General features: G+C 44.5%; 2 protein-coding genes and 1 non-coding gene across 3 annotated transcripts; 1 reads left to right on the top strand and 2 right to left on the bottom strand.

The window, feature by feature from the left end:
* Positions 1–1,900: 1,900 nt before the first annotated feature.
* LOC111590950 (U1 spliceosomal RNA) lies at positions 1,901–2,056 on the bottom strand. Its single transcript, XR_004856740.1, has one exon. It is a non-coding gene; the product is annotated as a U1 spliceosomal RNA (small nuclear RNA).
* Positions 2,057–10,578: 8,522 nt separating this feature from the next.
* Positions 10,579–12,997, bottom strand: LOC100272487 (uncharacterized). The gene is made up of 6 exons (NM_001146956.1): positions 12,504–12,997; positions 12,313–12,410; positions 11,550–11,646; positions 11,364–11,449; positions 11,193–11,285; positions 10,579–11,075 (listed from the first exon to the last, which is right to left on the bottom strand). Exons 1-5 carry the CDS (start codon positions 12,880–12,882, stop codon positions 11,232–11,234), a joined length of 714 nt encoding a protein of 237 aa, NP_001140428.1. The 5' UTR covers positions 12,883–12,997; the 3' UTR covers positions 10,579–11,075; positions 11,193–11,231.
* Positions 12,998–18,335: 5,338 nt separating this feature from the next.
* Positions 18,336–19,321, top strand: LOC103649289 (uncharacterized). The gene is made up of 2 exons (XM_008673592.1): positions 18,336–18,677; positions 18,770–19,321. The coding sequence occupies exons 1-2, from the start codon at positions 18,336–18,338 to the stop codon at positions 19,319–19,321; spliced, it is 894 nt and encodes a 297-aa protein (XP_008671814.1).
* Positions 19,322–19,504: the final 183 nt, after the last annotated feature.

The raw sequence follows: 19,504 nt of genomic DNA, 5'->3' as shown, positions 1-19,504 counted from the left end.
CACCCTCGGGCGGGACAAGCAGACACGACTCGCCCGAGGACAACCCCGTGCGGTACTGGCAGTAATGACTCGCCCGAGGCAACCCCGAGCGGGAAAGGCAGTAATGATTCGCCCGAGGGCAACCCTGGGTGGGAGAGGCAGTCACGATTCACTCGAGGCCATCCTCGGGGGGAGAGGCAGTCACGACTCGCCTGAGGCCACCCTCAGGCGGGAGACACAATTACGACTCGTTCGAGGCCAAGCCCGAGCAAGATAGGCAACCACGACTCGCCTGAGGCCATTCTCGGGCGAGACAGGCAGTCATGACTCGCCCGAGGCCAACCCCCAACGGTAGACGCAGTCACGACTCAACCGAGGCCAAGCCCTGACTAGACAGTCAGTCACGACTCGCCTGAGGCCACCCTCGGGTGGGACATGCAGTCATGACTCGCCCAAGGGCAACCCCTGGCGGGAGACATAGTCACGACTCGTCCGTGGCCATCCTCAGGTGGGACAGATAGTCACAACTCGCCTGAGGCCATCCGCGGGCGGGACAGGCAGTAATGACTCGCTCGAGGCCATCTGCAAGTGGGATAGACAGTCACGACTGGCCCAAGGCCAACCTCCGCAAGACAAGTAGTCACAACTTGCCCGAGGCCATCCTCCGGTGGGATACACAGTCATGACTCGCTCGAGACCACTCTCGGGCGGGAGAGGCTGTCAAGAATCGCCCACGGCCAAGCCCGGTGGGAGACACAGTCACGACTCGCCTGAGGACACCCTCGAGCGGGAGACATAATCACGACTCGTCTGAGGCCAAACCCGGGCGGGATAGGCAGTCACGACTCATCCGAGGCCAAGCCCGGGCAGCAGACGCAGTCACGACTCATCCGAGGCCAAGCTCGGGTAGCAGACGCAGTCACGACTCGCCTAAGGCCACTTTGGCAGAACTGTCCGCACCCGGTCTCCTCCACCTCTTCCCGCCTCTCGCTCTAATCGCGCCACGTTCCACATGTCGCGGCCTCCATCCACCTAACGCCCTCCAATCTGCCTCCCGACGCAATTCGCGGTCCCACACACCCGACGCCCTGCCCCCCGAGCCTACCTCCCAATGTCACCTCCCTCGCATGTCGACCCGACACATGAAGTTTGGTTGATAACATCACTAAACAATGACCTATACATACACAAGTGTCACCCTGCCGGTTGATTACCTCACTAAACAATGACCTATGCCTGCATTAGTATTACCCGTCGCAACGCACGGGCATATACCTAGTAGAGATTAAAATGTGTAATGAGAATGAGTAACATGCTGGAGATAGTGTAATGGTGGCAAAGTGAGGGTACACATAAAAAGTTGGGAGACTATGACTGAAAAGTTAAGACAACACCGTCGGCAGCAGGATATAGGAGAGACTCGACAGATCCCGACACACGAAGGGCGTCTATCGTCGGTGGCGAACGTGGAGGTGGTGGCGCGGTGGGAGACATGGTGTGAAGGGCGGTTGATGCAATCGCTTGTTTTTAAATTTTAGTTTGATCAAATAGTATTTGTATTTATATACAAACTCACGTACTCAAATAAAAGCACCGAACGTCACACCAAGAAACCAAGAAATTTTAGGGACTTCAGTTCAAAACAAAAATCTAAGCAGACGGTTTAAAAAATCAAAACAAAATCTACGCAGACGGTTAAAAGAAAAACCGAACAAAATTGTGAGCAATTCGAATCATAGATGCAGACGGTCATTTTTAAATTAAGTCTGATCAATAGTATTTAAATTTATATACAAACTCACATAAACAAATAAAAGCACACAACGTTACACCAAAAAAACGAAGAAATTTGAGGGATTTTAAATCAAAACAAAATCTATGCATACGGTTAAAAGAAAAAAAAATTGCACAATTTAAATTGGCAGGTGCCGCGTGAACGCGTTCCCTTACCACAAATTGTGACGTCCACTCTCCCACTCGGGGAGATGGTAAACCAGCGCGCCCTCCAAACTGCAATGAGAGCCACTGATCTAGACCACGGGTGTTCATGATTAACAGTTGATCCCGTCCAGGTGCTCGGGGCGCTCATCTTGTAGCAGGTGCTCGCGCGTTTGCCTTCGTGTGGAGAGGCGGTACTAAACACTCGCTAAGCAAGCATGCCCGTCTCCGCTCTGCCGCCGAATCTTCCTGGGCTGCAGTGAGTGGACTGAATCTGTCAGTGTAGGTGTTGTCGGCCTGCTCCGGGCTAGAAAAAGGCCGCGAGAGTGTTAGCACGTGCGTGGGCAGTACTTCCCAACGTGTGTGGTCCATGAATGTATTCTCCTGTGCACGGTGTGCGTTGATTCTATAAGACCAACTCCAGCAGTCTCCGTATAAGGCCGTGTATCCATCAAATATACGCGCCCGCGCACTGTTCACGGCTCCAGCAGGTACCGCAAACAGCTCCGCAAAAAACGGGGCAGGGGTTGGCGCTCCCTTTTCTCGCGTATTCTCTCTCATCCGCGCAACCCAACCGTCACTCCATCCGAACCAGGTTTGCTTTCCTTCCTTCCTCGGTACACCAGATCTACTTTGTTCCTCCAAGCTGCCGGCCTCGCACTGACCAAGTTTTGGAGGTTTATCTCCTAGGTCGAAGAACGGCGCCCCCATCTGCGGCGCTGGAGCGTGGGCAAAAGCGTCGGCGGCGGTCGACATCTCCCGGTAGCGCGTGCTCGTCGTCGGCGAAACCCATTTCAAGCACAAGGTATGAAGCCGCTACCGGATCCGTGAACTTGTATTTCATTCCACAGATTGTAGTTCGCAGTAATGTTGATTTTATTGAATAGGGTTCGAATATTGCGCAGAGAGGTGCACCTTCAGTGATTCGTTGGTGTAGGTAGATCTACCCCTTGCAAACCCTAGGTGTGTCCAAATAATTTGGTAAAGCAAAACAGATCGGCTGGTAGTTTGATGTGTGCATACTTTTGATCCAGTACTGTCTACCATGGATGTCGTTGCATCTGTGTTCATGTTTGTACAGTCCATAGTCGTAGTTCAACCTCTTTTCACATTGCTGTATTTGAGGTTGACCAAAAAAGTCCACTCGTACCAACAATAACTGACCACATTCTGAATTGGTCATTTTCAGTTTCAGACAATGGACAAAGACCCCCTCGACATGGTTCAGACTGCAGTTCAAGTGATGGAGGCACATGTCGACATCATTCGCAGTCTTGTAACTGATGGGGTTGTCGAAACTTCTTTACCTGAGTCGGTCTACACACTTAAGACTACTTTGTTTCAGATTGGAGATGTTTGCGACAAGCTAGAGAAGTGTGCATTGTCCATTAAAAAATATGCAACATCCAAGAGACAAGCACTTGCTGAACATGAGCAATGTCAGTTAGAACATGATATCGATGCAACAGTTGAGGTCCAGTCCCTTCCGAGCCCTGACGACATATCTCAAAGGGAAATTTTGGAAAAACATTTCGGAATCGAGTACGATAGCGACCAGTCCTGGGGCTGTTGATGCAAATTCTGGAGTTTCACAAATAACTATATATAGAACTACCAGTCGTTAGGTCATGAACAATCTACTATGTAGTAATGTCGATGGTTGTATGTTGTTGTCGAAATGGTAGGTACAATTGTGTGTGTTTATGTTTGGATTTGTCGAACGATGTCTGAACTCCATCCACTAGTATTCCAGTGCTGCTGCATTGCCTCTTTTATTAGTATCACTTCAGTACTAAATTGGTATATGTTTGTTGTTTGTTTTAACGCAGTCGTAAAATGGACCAGTTCACTGAGGGAGAACCTTCTCATGGCCACGAACCTTTTGTTTACACCGAAGGAATTGATTTAACTCAATTTGATGATGATGCAACCTTCCACAACGCTTGCAACATTGATGTGAACTTGCAGGCATCTGAAAACAATACTACTCCTCCAACTCAACGAAACAAAATTGTTAAGAAGACAGTAACAAGAAGACTTGCAAACTACAGTCAGGCTGAGGATGAGGTCCTTGTGTCGGCCTACCTAAACGTCTCCAAAGATCCGGCTATTGGAACTAATCAATCAGGAAAGTCGTATTGGCGTCGCATAAGTGAGTACTACAATGAACACACGAAAGCACCTACCTCAAGAACACAACATTCATTGGAACACAGGTGGGGTGACATCCAACGGGAAACCTCCAAGTTTTGTGGTGCTTATGACAAAGTTATAAGGCTGAAGCAAAGTGGTAAAAGTGAAGACGACCAGGTTCGAAGCGTTTCCTAATTCCCCTCTATTCGTACTGTGTCCTTCAAATTTGTAACCCACTTGTTTCGTAAACTGTAGGTCAAAGATGCACTGCAAATGTTTGAAGGCATCCACAAGAAACCATTTAGATACATTCATTGCTGGTACATGCTTCGGAACGAGGTCAAGTGGACAACTTGGCTATCCAATACTGAAGTCATTCCTCCCAAAGTGGTTCCCAATGAGACGGACAATGTGAGTACACCGAGTGATCCCTTTCGCCGTCCACCCGGGAGGGACCGCACCAAAAAAGCTCGCAACAGTAACGCTTCCATGAATTCGACAGCATGCATCGAGATGATCGAAAAATTCCAACTGGACAGAGCTAAGTTTGAAGAACAAGCTGCTACATCTGCAAATGCCGAGAGGGAAGACCTAAAACAATATAGAGAAAGGAAGATGAAGCTCTCTGAGGACATGTTCAAGCTTCAGCAGCAGGAGCGCGATGATCGGATTATGAATATGGATTTGGAGAAGGTCGCTCCATACGCAAGAAATTACTACTTGTCCATGCAGAAGGCCATTTTGTCTAGGTTGCCACCACCTGAGGAATGATCTGCAGATGGTCGTGTTGCTAAAGAGCTGCTGGATGTAATAAGACTTATTTATTTGCGTTTTAGCGAGTTTAATTCGGCTTAGACTTCTTTGTTTGCTTCAGTTGTGTGTGACATTCAGCGGTGTTGTCGAAGTAATAAGACTTATGTAGTTTGCTTGAGTTCTGTGTAACATTCAGCGGCGTTGTCCAAGTAATAAGACTTATGGAGTTTGAGTAAGTTGTGTGTGACAGCCTGCATTTTTGTCGAAGTAATTTTATATGTTTGGTTCACTTGTGTGTGACAGCCTACTTCGTTGTCGAAGTAATATGACCAGAAACCTGGCAACACAGCTGTCTTTCTTGTTTACCAGAAACCTACAATATTACCAGCTTTCTCTGTTGGACATTTCACAAGCAGTGCGAACAATATACATATATTTACATGTTGAAAGCACTAGATTAGTCTGTTACAAAAAGCCTGATTTCCTCACAGCTGGTCATATATAGTTCACTTGAAAGCTGTGTTAGAAAAGGCTCACAGCTGGTCTTACATAGTGCACTTCAAAGCTGTGTTACAGAAGGTTCACAGCTGGTACATAATTCAAATAAAGTGCACTACACAGCTGTGTTACAGAAGGTTGTTTTGGTCACACTACATAATTCTGGTACTAATGCAGAACGTTGAGTTTAGTCACCTGGCGAACAACATATCTGCAAAGTTAGCAACAAAAATTAGTAGTGGACTACAATACAAACAAACTTTCGGTACCATCTGAGTTCATAATTCATACCTTGCCTCACATGTTCCCATGCTTGTTCCACACATGTTCAATTAGATCATTCTTCAATTTTTCATTGGCTGATTTGCACCTAATCTCCTTGTGTTTTTCAATAAGTTGTGCAATTTCTGGAACATCTCTGGTGTTTGGAATGTGAACTCTTGTCGCTGCATCGTAGTCAACCCCATCGAGACTTGGAAGGTGCCTTTCAACTTGCACAGACATATTATGCAATATGACAACACAGTCTACTATGAACTTCAAATCGACCGGATGCCATAATCGTGCAGGACCTTTTATTATTGCGTACTGACCTTGAAGAACGCCGAAGCAACGCTCGACGTCTTTTCGATACTCTGCTTGTTTCATAGTGAATAGTCGTTGCTTGTTGCTAACAGCTGATGGTACTCCACTAATTAAAGTTGCCCAAGGAGGGTAAATTCCATCACACAAGTAATAAGGCATATCATATTGTGTGCCGTTAACTTCATAGGTAACAGGAGGAACATCACCTGTGGCTATGCTATCGAAGACGGGTGATCTGTGAAGAACATTTATGTCGTTGCAAGATCCAGGCAAACCAAAAAATGCGTGCCATATCCAAAGATCATGTGATGCTATTGCTTCGAGAATCAGTGTTGGTTTTTTGAAATGGCCACGATAACTCCCTTGCCATGCAGTGGGGCAACGTTCCCACTCCCAGTGCATGCAATCTATGCTACCTAGCATCCCAGGGAAACCTCTTTGCTGTGCTACTTGTAGGAGACCAGCTATGTCATGTTTGTTTGGCTTGCGAAGGAACTCGTTAGCAAACAACTGCACAATTGTCCGAGTGAAATGGCCAACTGTTTCAAGAATAGTACTTTCGCCCATGCGTAAGTACTCGTCGAGGCTGTCGGCTGGACCTCCGTACGCTAGCATCCGAATTGCTGCAGTGACCTTTTGTATGGTGTGAAATCCTGGCACGTTGGCAGCATTACACGATTGCCTGAAATATGGGTTTGCCGCTTCGAGAGCCTGACATATGTTGTGGAACATAGCCTTCGTCATCCGAAACCGTCGTCTGAATATGTCGTCATTGTACACCGGGTTGTCGGAGAAATAATCTTGCATCAGTCTGACATAACCGGATTCCCTGTCCCGGTTTATGACACTACGACCGACAACTGACCCTCTATGTACATGTATCTCCTCATCTTCGTCTTGAACCATGGACGAATGTAGCATATGGAGAATGTGTTCGTCGTCGTACATTCGTCGGACAAGACGTCGGTGCCTATCCGAAGAAGTCGACATGAATCTGGCAAATCCCTTGCAAACAGTCAACATGCCAACTCCAAATTGAGTACTAAACCCTAAACAGAAAATCGCTCAATGTTGCGCATCCAGTGGACAACGATTAACTCGCATCTACGGGGAAAATGGAGATTGGGGCGCGGGAGTGTAGGCGCGGCCGAGCCGGAGACGACGCGGAGCTAAAATCCGGCGGAGAGTTGCCGCTGTCGACGTCCGGAGACGAGGCGAAGCTTGAATCCGTCGGAAGGAAACCCGTTGCCGAGGCGCTGACGACACGGAGATCCAAACCGCCGGGCCGCCGAGCCGGAGACAAGGTTGAAGACGGAGCCGGAGACGAGGTTGAGCCCGGCGTTGCTGTCGCGGTCCGCCCTCGAGCCCAAGCTGCAATCCGTCGGAACGAAACCCGTGGCCGAGGCGCTGACACGGAGATCCAATGCGCCGGGCCGCCGAGCCGGAGACGAGGTTGAAGACGGAGCCGGAGACGAGGTTGAGCCCGGCGTTGCTGTCGCGGTCCGCCCTCGAGCCGAAGCTGCAATCCGTCGGAGCAAACCCGTGGCCGAGGCGCTGACACGGAGATCCAATGCGCCGGGCCGCCGAGCCGGAGACGAGGTTGAAGACGGTGGAGTTGATTTGGGCGACCGGTGTCTTCGCCCAGGGGCAACATTTCAGCGGAAACGCGGCAACAGAAACGACCCAAGTTTTACGGAGCATTGCTGGAAACCACACTCGTTCCGCACCTCCGTATCCACTCCTGGACTCCGTAGGATACGGATTCGGAGCCATGGACTGCTGGAGTTGGTCTAATAGTTTGTCCTTATGAATTGTAGTTGCAGCGGTCCGAACCGCTGCAGCAGGTGTGGCTGCAGAGCATAAATTTATCCTTATAAAAAGTTGGGTTTTTAAGGTGGTGCCCTCAGTTTTACTCGTGTGCTCAATTTTACCCTTAGTCGTGTTTTTTTCTCAGTTTTACCCTTCCAGCGTTATAGAACAGAAGGACAAAACTGAGAAAAAAAACATGACTAAGGGTAAAACTGAGCACACCAGCAAAATCGAGGGCACCAGTTTAAAAAACCACACCTCCAGAGTACTCTCGATCGTGAGCATAGATATATTCATGTTGGTCTCTTTCTTAGTCGGTTCTTGGCATGAAATGCAAGATTGCAGGTCGTGAGATCCACAGCTTTGCGCAATCTGGTAGCCAACCAGATGTAGATCACTGCCGCTGCATCGACCGACCAGATCACACAGGTCGTCAAGTTTTCCCAACTAACCAAACCATACACAAGTGCAGCAGAGCTCAAGAAAGTATCGCAAAGGACAACAACCACATCGATGCAGATGACCAAAACCAGCCATGGAACGACCAACGACGAGAAGCACACAATGTATGCTGCCTGCCTTCGCTCCGGTCCTCGTGGCGCTGCTGCTTTGCTGCAGCGGCATGAGCAGTTGCTCGAAGAGGCGCCCAAGGACGAACACCCTGCCCCTGCCATGCCGGAGCTGCCAGAACCCGAGCTAGAGCTTGCATACGATGTATGATTGCTATGGTGTCTGCTTGCGTACGAGCTAGAGCTTGCTTGTGTTGAACTAGCTTTCAGTTTGGATCCATATATACGTACGTAAACGAATAAAGATTTCTAGCTACTATGTTTACGCTGTTGATAGTTATTCATGTGTACACAATGTATGTGTTTTTTCATCTTGCTTGTTACTGCTTTTCTTTTTGAGTTAATTAGAAATATATCACTCCAATTTTGAAAAGTTAGAAACTAGTGTGTTTCCATGGCATCAAAATGAACTCACCATTTGAATATTTGAATGACAACTACGAGTATGTTAAAAAAATTCTAATTATAAAACTAATTATACAGATAAAGACTAAACGAAGACTAAACGACGAGATGAATTCATTAAGTCTAATGAATCCATAATTACCAAATGTTTACCGTAGTATCACATATGTGAATCATGGAGTAATTAGCCTTAATAGGTTAATCTTGACGTTTGATCCTTATATATGCAATTAGTTTTATAATTAGACTATATTTAGGGCGTGTTTGGTATGGCTCTGCTCCACCCCAGAGCAGCTCTACTCCAAAACTCTAGGTGGAGCAGCTCTGCTCTAGAGTTTAGATTGTTTCTCATAACCGGTGGCAGTGGCGGGTAAATAACTCCAAACTCCATGACAAGGTTTTTTTTTTTTGAGTTTTCGGAGCATCAAAAGAGGTACTCCAAAAAATTGTACTGTAGCTCCAAAAGCTCCATAGAGTTTACAACTCTGGAGTTAAGGTGTTTGACATGCTCTGGCCAGCTCCTCCTTGGAGTTTTGCTCTGAAGCCATACCAAACAGACCTAAAGGTATGGCTTCAGAGCAAAACTCCAAGGAGGAGCTGGCCAGAGCATGTCAAACACCTTAACTCCAGAGTTGTAAACTCTATGGAGCTTTTGGAGCTACAGTACAATTTTTTGGAGTACCTCTTTTGATGCTCCGAAAACTCAAAAAAAAAACCTTGTCATGGAGTTTGGAGTTATTTACCCGCCACTGCCACCGGTTATGAGAAACAATCTAAACTCTAGAGCAGAGCTGCTCCACCTAGAGTTTTGGAGTAGAGCTGCTCTGGGGTGGAGCAGAGCCATACCAAACACGCCCTTAATATTTAAAATATTGTAACGAGACTAAAATTTAGTCTCGTGGATCCAAACACCCCTTTATCTGGCAAGGATTACCAAATGAGGGCTAGTTTGGAACTCCATTTTTTCAAGTTATTTCTATTTTCCCAAGTGAAAAAGAACTAAATTTCTGGGGGAAATAAAAATCATTTGGAAAAAAATGAGATTTCCAAACTAGCCTTAAGACTTCCCAACAGGAGAAATAACATGAAAAAAAAGAAAGAGATCTGCATATCTTTTCATAAACCGGATAGTTGGATAGTTCAAAATGACAGCTTAACACTTAATAGTTGTGCGTGAGTCCATGTACATCATTTCTTTGCCGAATCAACAGAAGTTAGATTATATTTTTGTGAATTTATCATGTGTACAGTGTACTCTTTAATTTGTGTGCCCATTGTATTGTATCTAAAGTAATTCTAGAAAATGTTTGAAGTCGATCATGAGTAATAACCCATCAATGTAGGCCATATATATAGAAAAGAAAGCTAATCAAAACTTTAAATCTATCAAAATGTCTGAAGGACCGTTTGGATCCCTTTATTTTAATGGAATTATAATTTATTTAATAGAGTAAGTTATTTTATTTGAAATTTGACATTCTACCACTTTCTAAAGTTTAGATATAAGCATATGCTAAATTTATAAGACTAGAGATGAAAATTGATTTTATATATCATAGATCTATGTTTTTAATGTGTAACTCATAACACGCTCTTCAACTTGCTCCCTTACGTCTGAACAATCTTCCATCCAAGAGGTTTCTGGTACACAGTTCCTTCCTAATCTTGAGGTTCCGGTTTCTACTTGTCCATCGTACTGATGAAGTCTACGGTCTTCATATTTAGACAACTTCTGATGATTTCTGATCTGTGATCACTCCCTTCCAAAACTGAATTATTATGTATCTGCAATGGTGTCGGTTGCACTCACCATTGGTCCGGTAGTTTCGCCTCACCATTGTTTGGAGTATCATAATTTATTCTGTCATTAACTCATTAAGTTGCAGTGTTGTCATGAAACAGAAACAGTACAGTTGCAACTTTCTTTTGAAAAAGGAGGATAAATTGCTAATACAAATCAAATTAATCTGGAGCTGCAGAGCCTTAAGGAAGTGATGGGGGGAAGGGGTGGAGAAGTGACTGGAGCTCAAGTACGTGCAGGCCCTCCTGGCCTCCTAGACGCTGGCGGCCGTGGATGCCGTGGACAAGAACATAACCTTGAGCTGGAACCGAGATAGATAGTACAACACGTCATGCTATTACTTGCTGAAACCAAAACTGAAAATTCCATTTGGTTCTTGTTCAGCTCGGCCTGGTTAGTCAGTAGCCATGACAGTACTCCAACACCGCAAATGGATGAACGCAAACTATGGGAAACAGTAAAACGGAGCACAAATTGCATCAGATGGCAGCAGTAGCTCGTTGCAATTTGCATGAAACAACAGCCCTTGCGTGATTTCCGCCCCCCAGTAGTGCAGAGAGTGAAGACATTCCAGAAGTAGCATCATCCCAAGGCAGCAGCGCATCCTACGCAACATATAAGTCATCCATCAGAACTCTGCAAATAAAGTTTGTGGTACCATAACATAAAGCCGCAGCATTTGTTTACAACTAATCCCGCATGTAAACTGAGAAGGAACTTACCATGAGCTGCCCTTCACCCTCGGTAGGGCCTATATATCTCTACTTGTGAAGAACACTCTTCTTGGGAATTTTAGGCTTCCTTTGGACATGATTCTGAAGGATGGAAAAGCATGGACGAAATTAGAGGAGACATGGAGAGCAAAACACATAACGAAGGAGATGGATAGCTACCTTTTGTCTTTGCAGAGCCTCAACATCTGTCCTCTCCTTCCAGTTACTCTTACGCAATTTAATAGGGCGATTCCCAACATACTTTCCTGAAAGAAGTTTGTCCAAAAGTAACAAGGGGAACAGTCAACTGAAACATGCACATAAGTGGCAGCAACTGAATCTGCAGAGCATATTAGAGATACAAACCATTCATCTCTTTTATTGCTGCAGCCAAGTCAGTAGGGTTTGAAAAGCTCACAAATCCATAACCTTTAGTCTTGCCAGTCCTCTTATCTCTAACAACCTGAAATAAAGAGTGCAAAGGCAAATTAAGAATGTATAAAATCAAGAAATGCATGCCAAATGCTGCACACAATGACTGACATAAGCCTCGCTACTTAGAGATCAGCATATGGATTTCTTTGTGAGTCAATATCTTAACTCCTCTCGCAATCAGGTAGTTTATGCTTCTTTAGGCGAAAAGATTTATAAGCATCGAAGGAAGCAGAGAACAAGTCCAACAAAGTGTAGAATGTTACTACAAATTTCTTCAGGGATGCATAAGCTTATACGAACCCTGTTACTTTTGTTTTGGTTTTTGCTATCTTCATATGATAAATCATTAACAAACTGCCGTTAATGCAATTCTCAGAACTAGCTAGCATGAAGTAGCACATTATTATGAAAGGATCCACAAGAAATATCTTCTAACTGCTGGTTATCTCCAATTCGTACAAAATTTTATACAGAAAACAGTATCACTAATTCACCATGTGCATCGCTGATGTTCTGTAAACTGCTAAAATTTGCAGAAATCAGTGTTATTTTGATTTGGATTTCTCATTTCTACAAAATGGAAGGATCCAAACAGCCCCTAAAAGAATTTGACAATAGGTATTGCATAACAATAATTGGATTGTTGAACAAGTTTTGCTACAAATAAGCCTTTTGGATAAAAAGGGATATTTACCCTTGCCATGTTGAAGGATGGAAACCGTGAGAATGCTTTGGATAGAACATCATCATTAACTTCGTTGCCTAGATCTCCACAGAACAGCCGGTAGTCGTCTGCAAATTGTTAGGAGTTGAGACACAAGCAAACCAAATAAGGGTGATCCATTAAACACAAAGGAAACTGAATTAATAAGTTATGTTAGCTACTTTCAGGCCAGTCAGTGAGGGTAGGATCCTCCCAGGATTGTCCGGCAGCGCGGCGGGGGATGGGCTTCTTGCTGGTAGAGGGATCGGAGGGCCTGGCGTTCGCGGCGGCGGCGGGGTCGAGGACGTCGCTGGTGGCGAGAGCAGCCTTGACGCTCTGCAGCGCCTCGGGGGTTATGGTCTGCGCGTCCCGCTGGAAGAGCTGATGCGCCTGATGCAGCTGTTGCTGGTACTGTTGGTAGCTGCTCGCCGCCATAGGCGGCGGCATCTGCGGCTGCGGCTGGTGCTGCTGCAGGTGGAAAGGGAGAGGGAAGTAGCTGGGCCCCGCCGGCGCCGAAGACGCCGACCCAGGAGGCGGCGGGGGAGGAGGATTCATAGGCATGTAGGCGGATCGATTCGGGAGTGTCCCAAACGACGCCGCCGCGATCAAAGCATTAGGGTTTACTCGTCGCTCGTCAAGCGCTACCGCCAAATGCTCTCACCCTCATCTATGCGTCTGCCACCTTCCGCAAGATCTTTCTGCTGGCTACAGATTTATGTTTCGGTGGAGTAGAAGAAATTGGGGGTGATGCCGTGATGAATTGATGATTGCGGTGGGGGATCGGATTTCTAATACATGTCATATAACATCTATCAGAGTTTTTCTAAATTTAACTCTCTAAATAATAATTATTATTATTTAGATTATACTCCCTCCGTTTCTTTTTATTAGTCGCTGGATAGTGCAAAATTGCACTATCCAGCGACTAATAAAAAGAAACGGAGGGAGTATATCTTTACAATATTCAACAACTTTTTATATTTTTCGCTATTTGCACTCTAGAGAGTCATTCATGTTTTTTTTAATTTAGCTAGCGAAAAATCTAAAATAGAAGATGACTATATTTAGATAGTTGTTTAGAAAAAACTTTATTTACATAGATTGAGAAGGATATATATAGAGTCTCTCAGAGTTAGTCTGACTTTCTAGCTTTGAAAATACGACAATACAATTCAAATACGCCATTACAATTGGATCCTACCACATCCATGCAAATTAGGATCAGACTCTATTTTTATTTATTTTTAAAATAAAAATAATTTAGAGCACTTACAAACTGTGAAGAAATAATTGGTTCGCGAAACTACAACAGGTTTTATAAAATCAAAAATTCGGGTACTAGGATTTTTGGATTTATTTCTGAACTACCCGAATTGTTATATCAACTTCATAGAAACACATACACCTTTTTTAAACTAGTATAAAAAATGCAGCTTGTATAATGATATACATGAACATAAAGAACATAGACAATCTACAATAACAAGTCATGCACACTTACACATAATTACTTAATTATAGATACATAAATCAATAAATAAACATGACACGTGAAAGTTCAGGTACTCCGGGTACCCAATTATGATAACCGAGTTACCCAAAATAAGTTCGGGTTGTGTAAGTTGCTATCCGAAATTCTCGGACGAAATTCAGTTCAGATTCGAGTATTTTGGGTTTAGGTTCCAAGTTTTAGCCCAGCCTTACACACAAGCAGGTAATTTTTTTGTACTGTACCAGATGCCTTCTGCTCTCCTTAATTTTGATGGACAACCCTCACCAGGCGCTTGTCAAGATCCATAAACACCCAGATGACGGGTTGATTCTTCCTCCATCTGTCAATTTTTTGTTCTTTATTAGCCCTTCTGGTATGTGCCCTGGATTCGTGCTCAGACCAGGATTTTGTTTAGTTTGTATACCTTCACATTAGTGCCGTCCATGACAACCGAGGCTCCACGGAAGAGCCAAGGGCCTCCCTCCATCACCCTATTCTAGTCTTCCAAGCATTGGAATTCACCAGGAACAAACTCTCTCCCAACACCTTGAAGGTCACTACTCCCTTCGCCTCCAACCATGCCATGCGCATAGCATTAAGCAGATCCGCATGACTTAAGGGTTTTAGTTTGAACTCTAAACAGTGCTAGCCAGCGGACATTTAATCAGCCCCTCCAACTCTTCTCAGAAGTCTATATCATCATCTCCCTCCCCTGATAACATCAATCCCCTTCAAACCCCTGCCTCAATCCTCTCTAAACCTCTTGCTCCTGTACACGACTTGTTCGGTTCAAGGGGATTGAGTGAAATTAAATATCTTTCTGTTTAATTTTAATTAGTAAGAGATTTAATCCTCTCCAATCCACTCTTAATTCTATCCGATCTACTCTTAATCGAAGAATAGGAAGCCCATGAGCGGGATGTGAACTCTAGGCGTGTGCGTCGCTGCAGCCGCCTCCAAGAGGAAGAAAAAAAAATCATCCCAAGACTTTATTTGGATACTCTAGTATTGACCCCAATCCATATGCGTTGAGGTGAATTAGAGTATAAATTAGTTTAAATTACACCCCAAATCCACCTTAATACATATGAATTAAGCTCAATACTAGGATAACTAAACTAGGCTCTAAGAGGAAGAAAAAACACGAGGGGTAAGTTACCCGTTGAGAAGAGTTCGGCACAAGTACTCCTTAGCTTCTTTTTTATTTGTCACAGTTTAGTTTAAAAATAGATTAACAGTCAGTTTAGTTTAAAAATAAATTAACAAGCGTCTTCAAATATTCAAGAACCGATGTAGTATTTTACAAGAACAGCAGCTTTTGGAGAAGCTGCGACCTAATCGTTCCAGGACTTCTTCTTTAGTTACGAGTTTTAAACAGAGCCGAAAACAACTATGGAGTCACGTAAGAAGTGGAGCCATGTAGAGCTACAGTTTATAGGGGGGGGGGGAAACTGACATTTTCGGATTTTCAAGCAAACAAACCGTATGTTTGGTTGCCCGTGTCCCCTGGTGCATGGCCCATTGGATGCAGAAATAAAAGAAGCTCATTTGTTTGGTTGACTGTTTTCAGTTTTGGGCCAGGCCACACGCGTGCAAATACCCACGCTCATCCAGGCCCACGCGATACGACCAAAATCCTCTTCCGTCGCGAGCCAGGACGCGCTCGCGCAGTCCGAGCGCAGTCTCGCTAGGGTTTTCTCTCGCCCTCGAGCTCTCCGCCTCTCCCCCCGTCTCCTCTCGCCCTTGAGCTCTCCGCCTCTCCCCCCGTCTCCTCTCGCCGTCGAGCTCTCCCCCCGTCTCCTCTCGCCGTCGAGCTCTCCCCCCGTCTCCTCTCGCCCTCGAGCTCTCTGTCCCCTGTCTCCTCTCGCCCTCGAGCTCTCCCACCCCGTCTCCTATCGGCCTCGAGCTCTCACTCCCCCGTCGCTTGTCGTCCTCGAGCTCTCGCACCCTCCACTCTCGTCGCTGGTGAGGATCTCAATCCTTCAGGGTGCGTCAAAAGGTATGAGGTTCGATATTCTCTTGCACTCTTCCCCTTGCTACAAGATCTTGGTCTGATTTGATTGTCCCAAGTGTTAGGTTTTCTCAGATCTAGTCCATGTCGAGCTCTTTCAATTGCCTGCTCTCTAGCTAGATTTGAAGGTATTTTCTTTTAGCTAGATTTCAGATCTGAGAATATGGGAATTTTATGTGTTGCGAAATGTTGGCTCTGAGCTCCATTTGCCTGCTCTCTAGCTAGATCCATTTGCAGTGAATATTAACTGAATGTTGGCTCTGTATTTTGCTTGGATGTTAGTTGAATGGTGACTGTCACTTTTGCCTGAATATAGCTAAATGTTGGCTTTGAGTATTGCTTGAATGATAGATCTCATACTTGTTGTAGCAGGATCTGTATACTTGGCTTTGAGTACTTGGCTCTGTTTACTGAATATAGCGAAATGTTGGCACTGTATACTTGGCTTTGAGTATTCTGCTCTCTAGCTAGATCTTGTTGTTCTCATACTTGGCTCTGTTTACTGAATATAGCGAAATGTTGGCTCTGTATACTTGGCTTTGAGTATTCTACTCTCTAGCTAGATTTTGCTGTTCTCATACTTGGCTTTGTTTACTGAATATAGCGAAATGTTGGCTCTGTATACTTGGCTTTGAGTATTATGCTCTCTAGCTAGATCTTGTTGTTCTCATACTTGGCTCTGTTTACTGAATATAGCGAAATGTTGGCTCTGTATACTTGGCTTTGAGTATTCTGCTCTCTAGCTAGATCTTGCTGTTCTCATACTTGGCTCTGTTTACTGAATATAGCGAAATGTTGGCTCTGTATACTTGCTGCTCTCTAGCTAGATCTTGGATGTTACCTTGAATGTCTAAACTGGTTGAGCTATTGTTGCAACTTGATGTTCTCATACTTGTTTAAGTCTCTAAGCTGTGATGTTACCTTGAATGGTATGTGATGCTTGAATCAATGACATTTGTTTGATCCTAATTAGCTAGGATCAACATGGCACCTATCTTAGTCCTAATTATCTAGGATCAATGATGTTGAACTGAGTTCTATGGTTACTTTTGAATATATTCATACTTTTTATTACTCTCTGAGCTGTCGATCAATGGTATGTGATGTTTCAATGCCTCTGGGTGGCGCATCTCTTGTATGTCGCAGCCGTGGCTCGTGTAAGAATTTGTTATCATATATTTGCAACTAGCACATCACTATGTTAAAATTGTTATGTTCTGAGCTATAGATCAATGTTCTATGATGCTAATATGCCTCTGAGCTATAGATCAATGTTCTATGATGCTAATATGCCTCTGAGCTATAGATCAATGTTCTATGATGCTAATATGCCTCTGAGCTATACATCTGAGCCAACTTAGACCTCTAATCTCATTTTTTCTATTTTATCACTCTAGCAATGAATCCTGCTATTGCACGCCGTCGGCTAATTGCAAAGGCAGTGGTCCTTGTAGCAGTTATGTCAGCTTGGTTGGATGCATGGTTGAGACACAGAACATCTTAGCTGCTGTAGACTTTGATCTAAGGTTTACATATGTTCTTGCTGGCTGGGAGGGATCAGCACATGATGCCCTTATCCTTGCTGATGCCCTTGAGAGAGAAGATGGTCTAAAAGTGCCCCAAGGTAAAAACTAGTTTCCTTGGTATCCCCTAATATTGGTCTACAATGCCCTAATATATGATATATGATGTTAGGTAAATTTTACCTTGTGGATGCTGGTTATGCTGTCAGACCTGGGTTTTTACCCCCTTATCGTGCCACACGGTACCACTTGAGTGAATATGGGGGGAGGAATCCACAGAACCCCAAAGAGCTCTTCAACCTTAGACATTCATCACTAAGGGTGACAATAGAGAGGGCCTTTGGTGCTTTGAAGAACAGATTCAAAATATTATACAACAAACCTTTCCATCCATACAAGACACAAGTAAAGCTAGTCCTAGCCTGTTGTATCCTCCACAACTGGATTCTTCGTCATGGGAATGATGAACATATTCCACTGGAAGAAACATGGGCTGCAAATCAAGTTCATGAGGAAGCTCCCCATGACCTTGTCATGGACAATGCTGCATGGTCCGCTACCAGGGACAATTGGGCTCAACAAATGTGGCAGAATAGGGCCTCACATAGGGGATAATGGTCATTATGTATTGTGCTAAGTTGGCTGAGAACATTGTCTATTAGCAATGATGAACTATCTACAATTTTGAACTCACTTTCTTTGTGCTAAGTTGGCTGAGAACATTGTCTATTAGCAATGATGAACTATCTTCAATTTTGAACTCACTTTCTTTGTGCTAAGTTCCTTTATGTGATGTGCTCAGTTGCAATGATGACATTACTTACATCCTGATACCATTGTCGACTAGCAATGATGAACTTTCTTATGCTACTTCTACTATTTTGTTACTCTTCTATGCTACTTCTGCTATTTTCTTCTACTATCTCCCCCCTAATCTCTATCTCCCCCCTAATCTCTATCTCCCCCTAATCTTTTACTTGTTCCAGCTATGGCTGACATGGTCTCTGAGGTTGCTGGTCAGGGGGCTAGGCCTGCTCTTAGGTGGACTGCTGTAATGTCTGGGTTTGTTCTCCGTCGTTTTGTTGACTTGATAGGAAATGGGGTTAAGACTGACAAAGGTTTTAAGGAAATCCACCTTAACTCTGTTGCTAAAAATGTATCTGAGTTCTGTGGCCAAGAAGTAACAGGCCAACAAGTGTACAATCACCTTCGTAAGTGGAGGTCTAGGTGGGTCAAGGTTTGCAAACTGAAGGACATTAGTGGCGCTCTTTGGGATGAGGATAACTTTGTCATAAGCTTAGAAGAGGGTCATTATGCTGCTTACATCAAGGTTAGGACCAATACCTTCTATTTTTCTAACCTGTTAATGCCACTCTTCCACTTCAAATTCCCTTGTTCTAACTTGAGTTGCTAACTCAATAGGATCACCCAAAAGATGCTGATTACCTCAATAGGCCCATAGAGAACTATATGCCTATGCAAATCATATTTGGAAGTGGGGTTGCCACAGGTAAGTTTGCAATGGGTTCAAATGAGCCTTTGGGCAAGCCAACTGACATTGTTGACATCCTAGATGATGGCATTGAAGTGACCTCAAAGTTTGTTGATTGTTCCAATCTAACTAACAAGGGGAAGACTGTTGACAAGGGTACCCCTGGTGAGTCCAATGATAACAAGCCCAACTTAGGGAAGAGGAAGAGGTTCATGACTGATGAGGATGTTGCTGTGTTCAATGGGATGAAACAAGCTGTTTCAGATGTTGCTGCTGCTGTCCGTGAAAGCATCCATGCTGAAGCAGCACCTGGGATCTACAATGCTGTAATCAATTGTCCTGGGTTCTCTAGGGAGGCTCTCATGTATGCCCTAAACCACATGATGGAGCACAAGGCCACCTCCCTGGTGTTCCTGGACATGACTCCTGATGATCGTGACCTATGGCTCAAGACTTTCCTAGCCAAGCACTACCACAACTGATGTGATCTGATCTGTCTAAGAACAATGATGTATCCCTGAGTTCTATGGGTGTATGGGTTTAGGACATCTATATTGTCTAAGAACAGATTTGGTCCACCTGCTCTATTCCATCTATCCTAGATGCTACTTAAGAACAATGATGTATCCCTGAGTTCTATGGGTTTCCCTGTTTAAGAACAGATA

This window comes from Zea mays, chromosome 2 (assembly GCF_902167145.1).
Source record: "Zea mays cultivar B73 chromosome 2, Zm-B73-REFERENCE-NAM-5.0, whole genome shotgun sequence".
Taxonomy (NCBI): Eukaryota; Viridiplantae; Streptophyta; class Magnoliopsida; order Poales; family Poaceae; genus Zea; species Zea mays.
Note: the sequence above shows the minus strand (reverse complement) of the source record. Positions and strands in the feature narration are given on the sequence as shown.

Excerpts from the sequence above, each read along its gene's own strand:
- LOC100272487 (NM_001146956.1), bottom strand. The coding sequence starts at position 12,882 with ATGCCTATGAATCCTCCTCCCCCGCCGCCTCCTGGGTCGGCGTCTTCG. Across the intron at positions 12,411-12,503 it reads CCTCACTGACTGGCCTGAAA|ACGACTACCGGCTGTTCTGT; the intron begins GTAGCTAACATA and ends AACAATTTGCAG. Across the intron at positions 11,286-11,363 it reads AGGCTCTGCAAAGACAAAAG|AATCATGTCCAAAGGAAGCC; the intron begins GTAGCTATCCAT and ends TCCATCCTTCAG.
- LOC103649289 (XM_008673592.1), top strand. The coding sequence starts at position 18,336 with ATGGCTGACATGGTCTCTGAGGTTGCTGGTCAGGGGGCTAGGCCTGCT. Across the intron at positions 18,678-18,769 it reads ATTATGCTGCTTACATCAAG|GATCACCCAAAAGATGCTGA; the intron begins GTTAGGACCAAT and ends CTAACTCAATAG.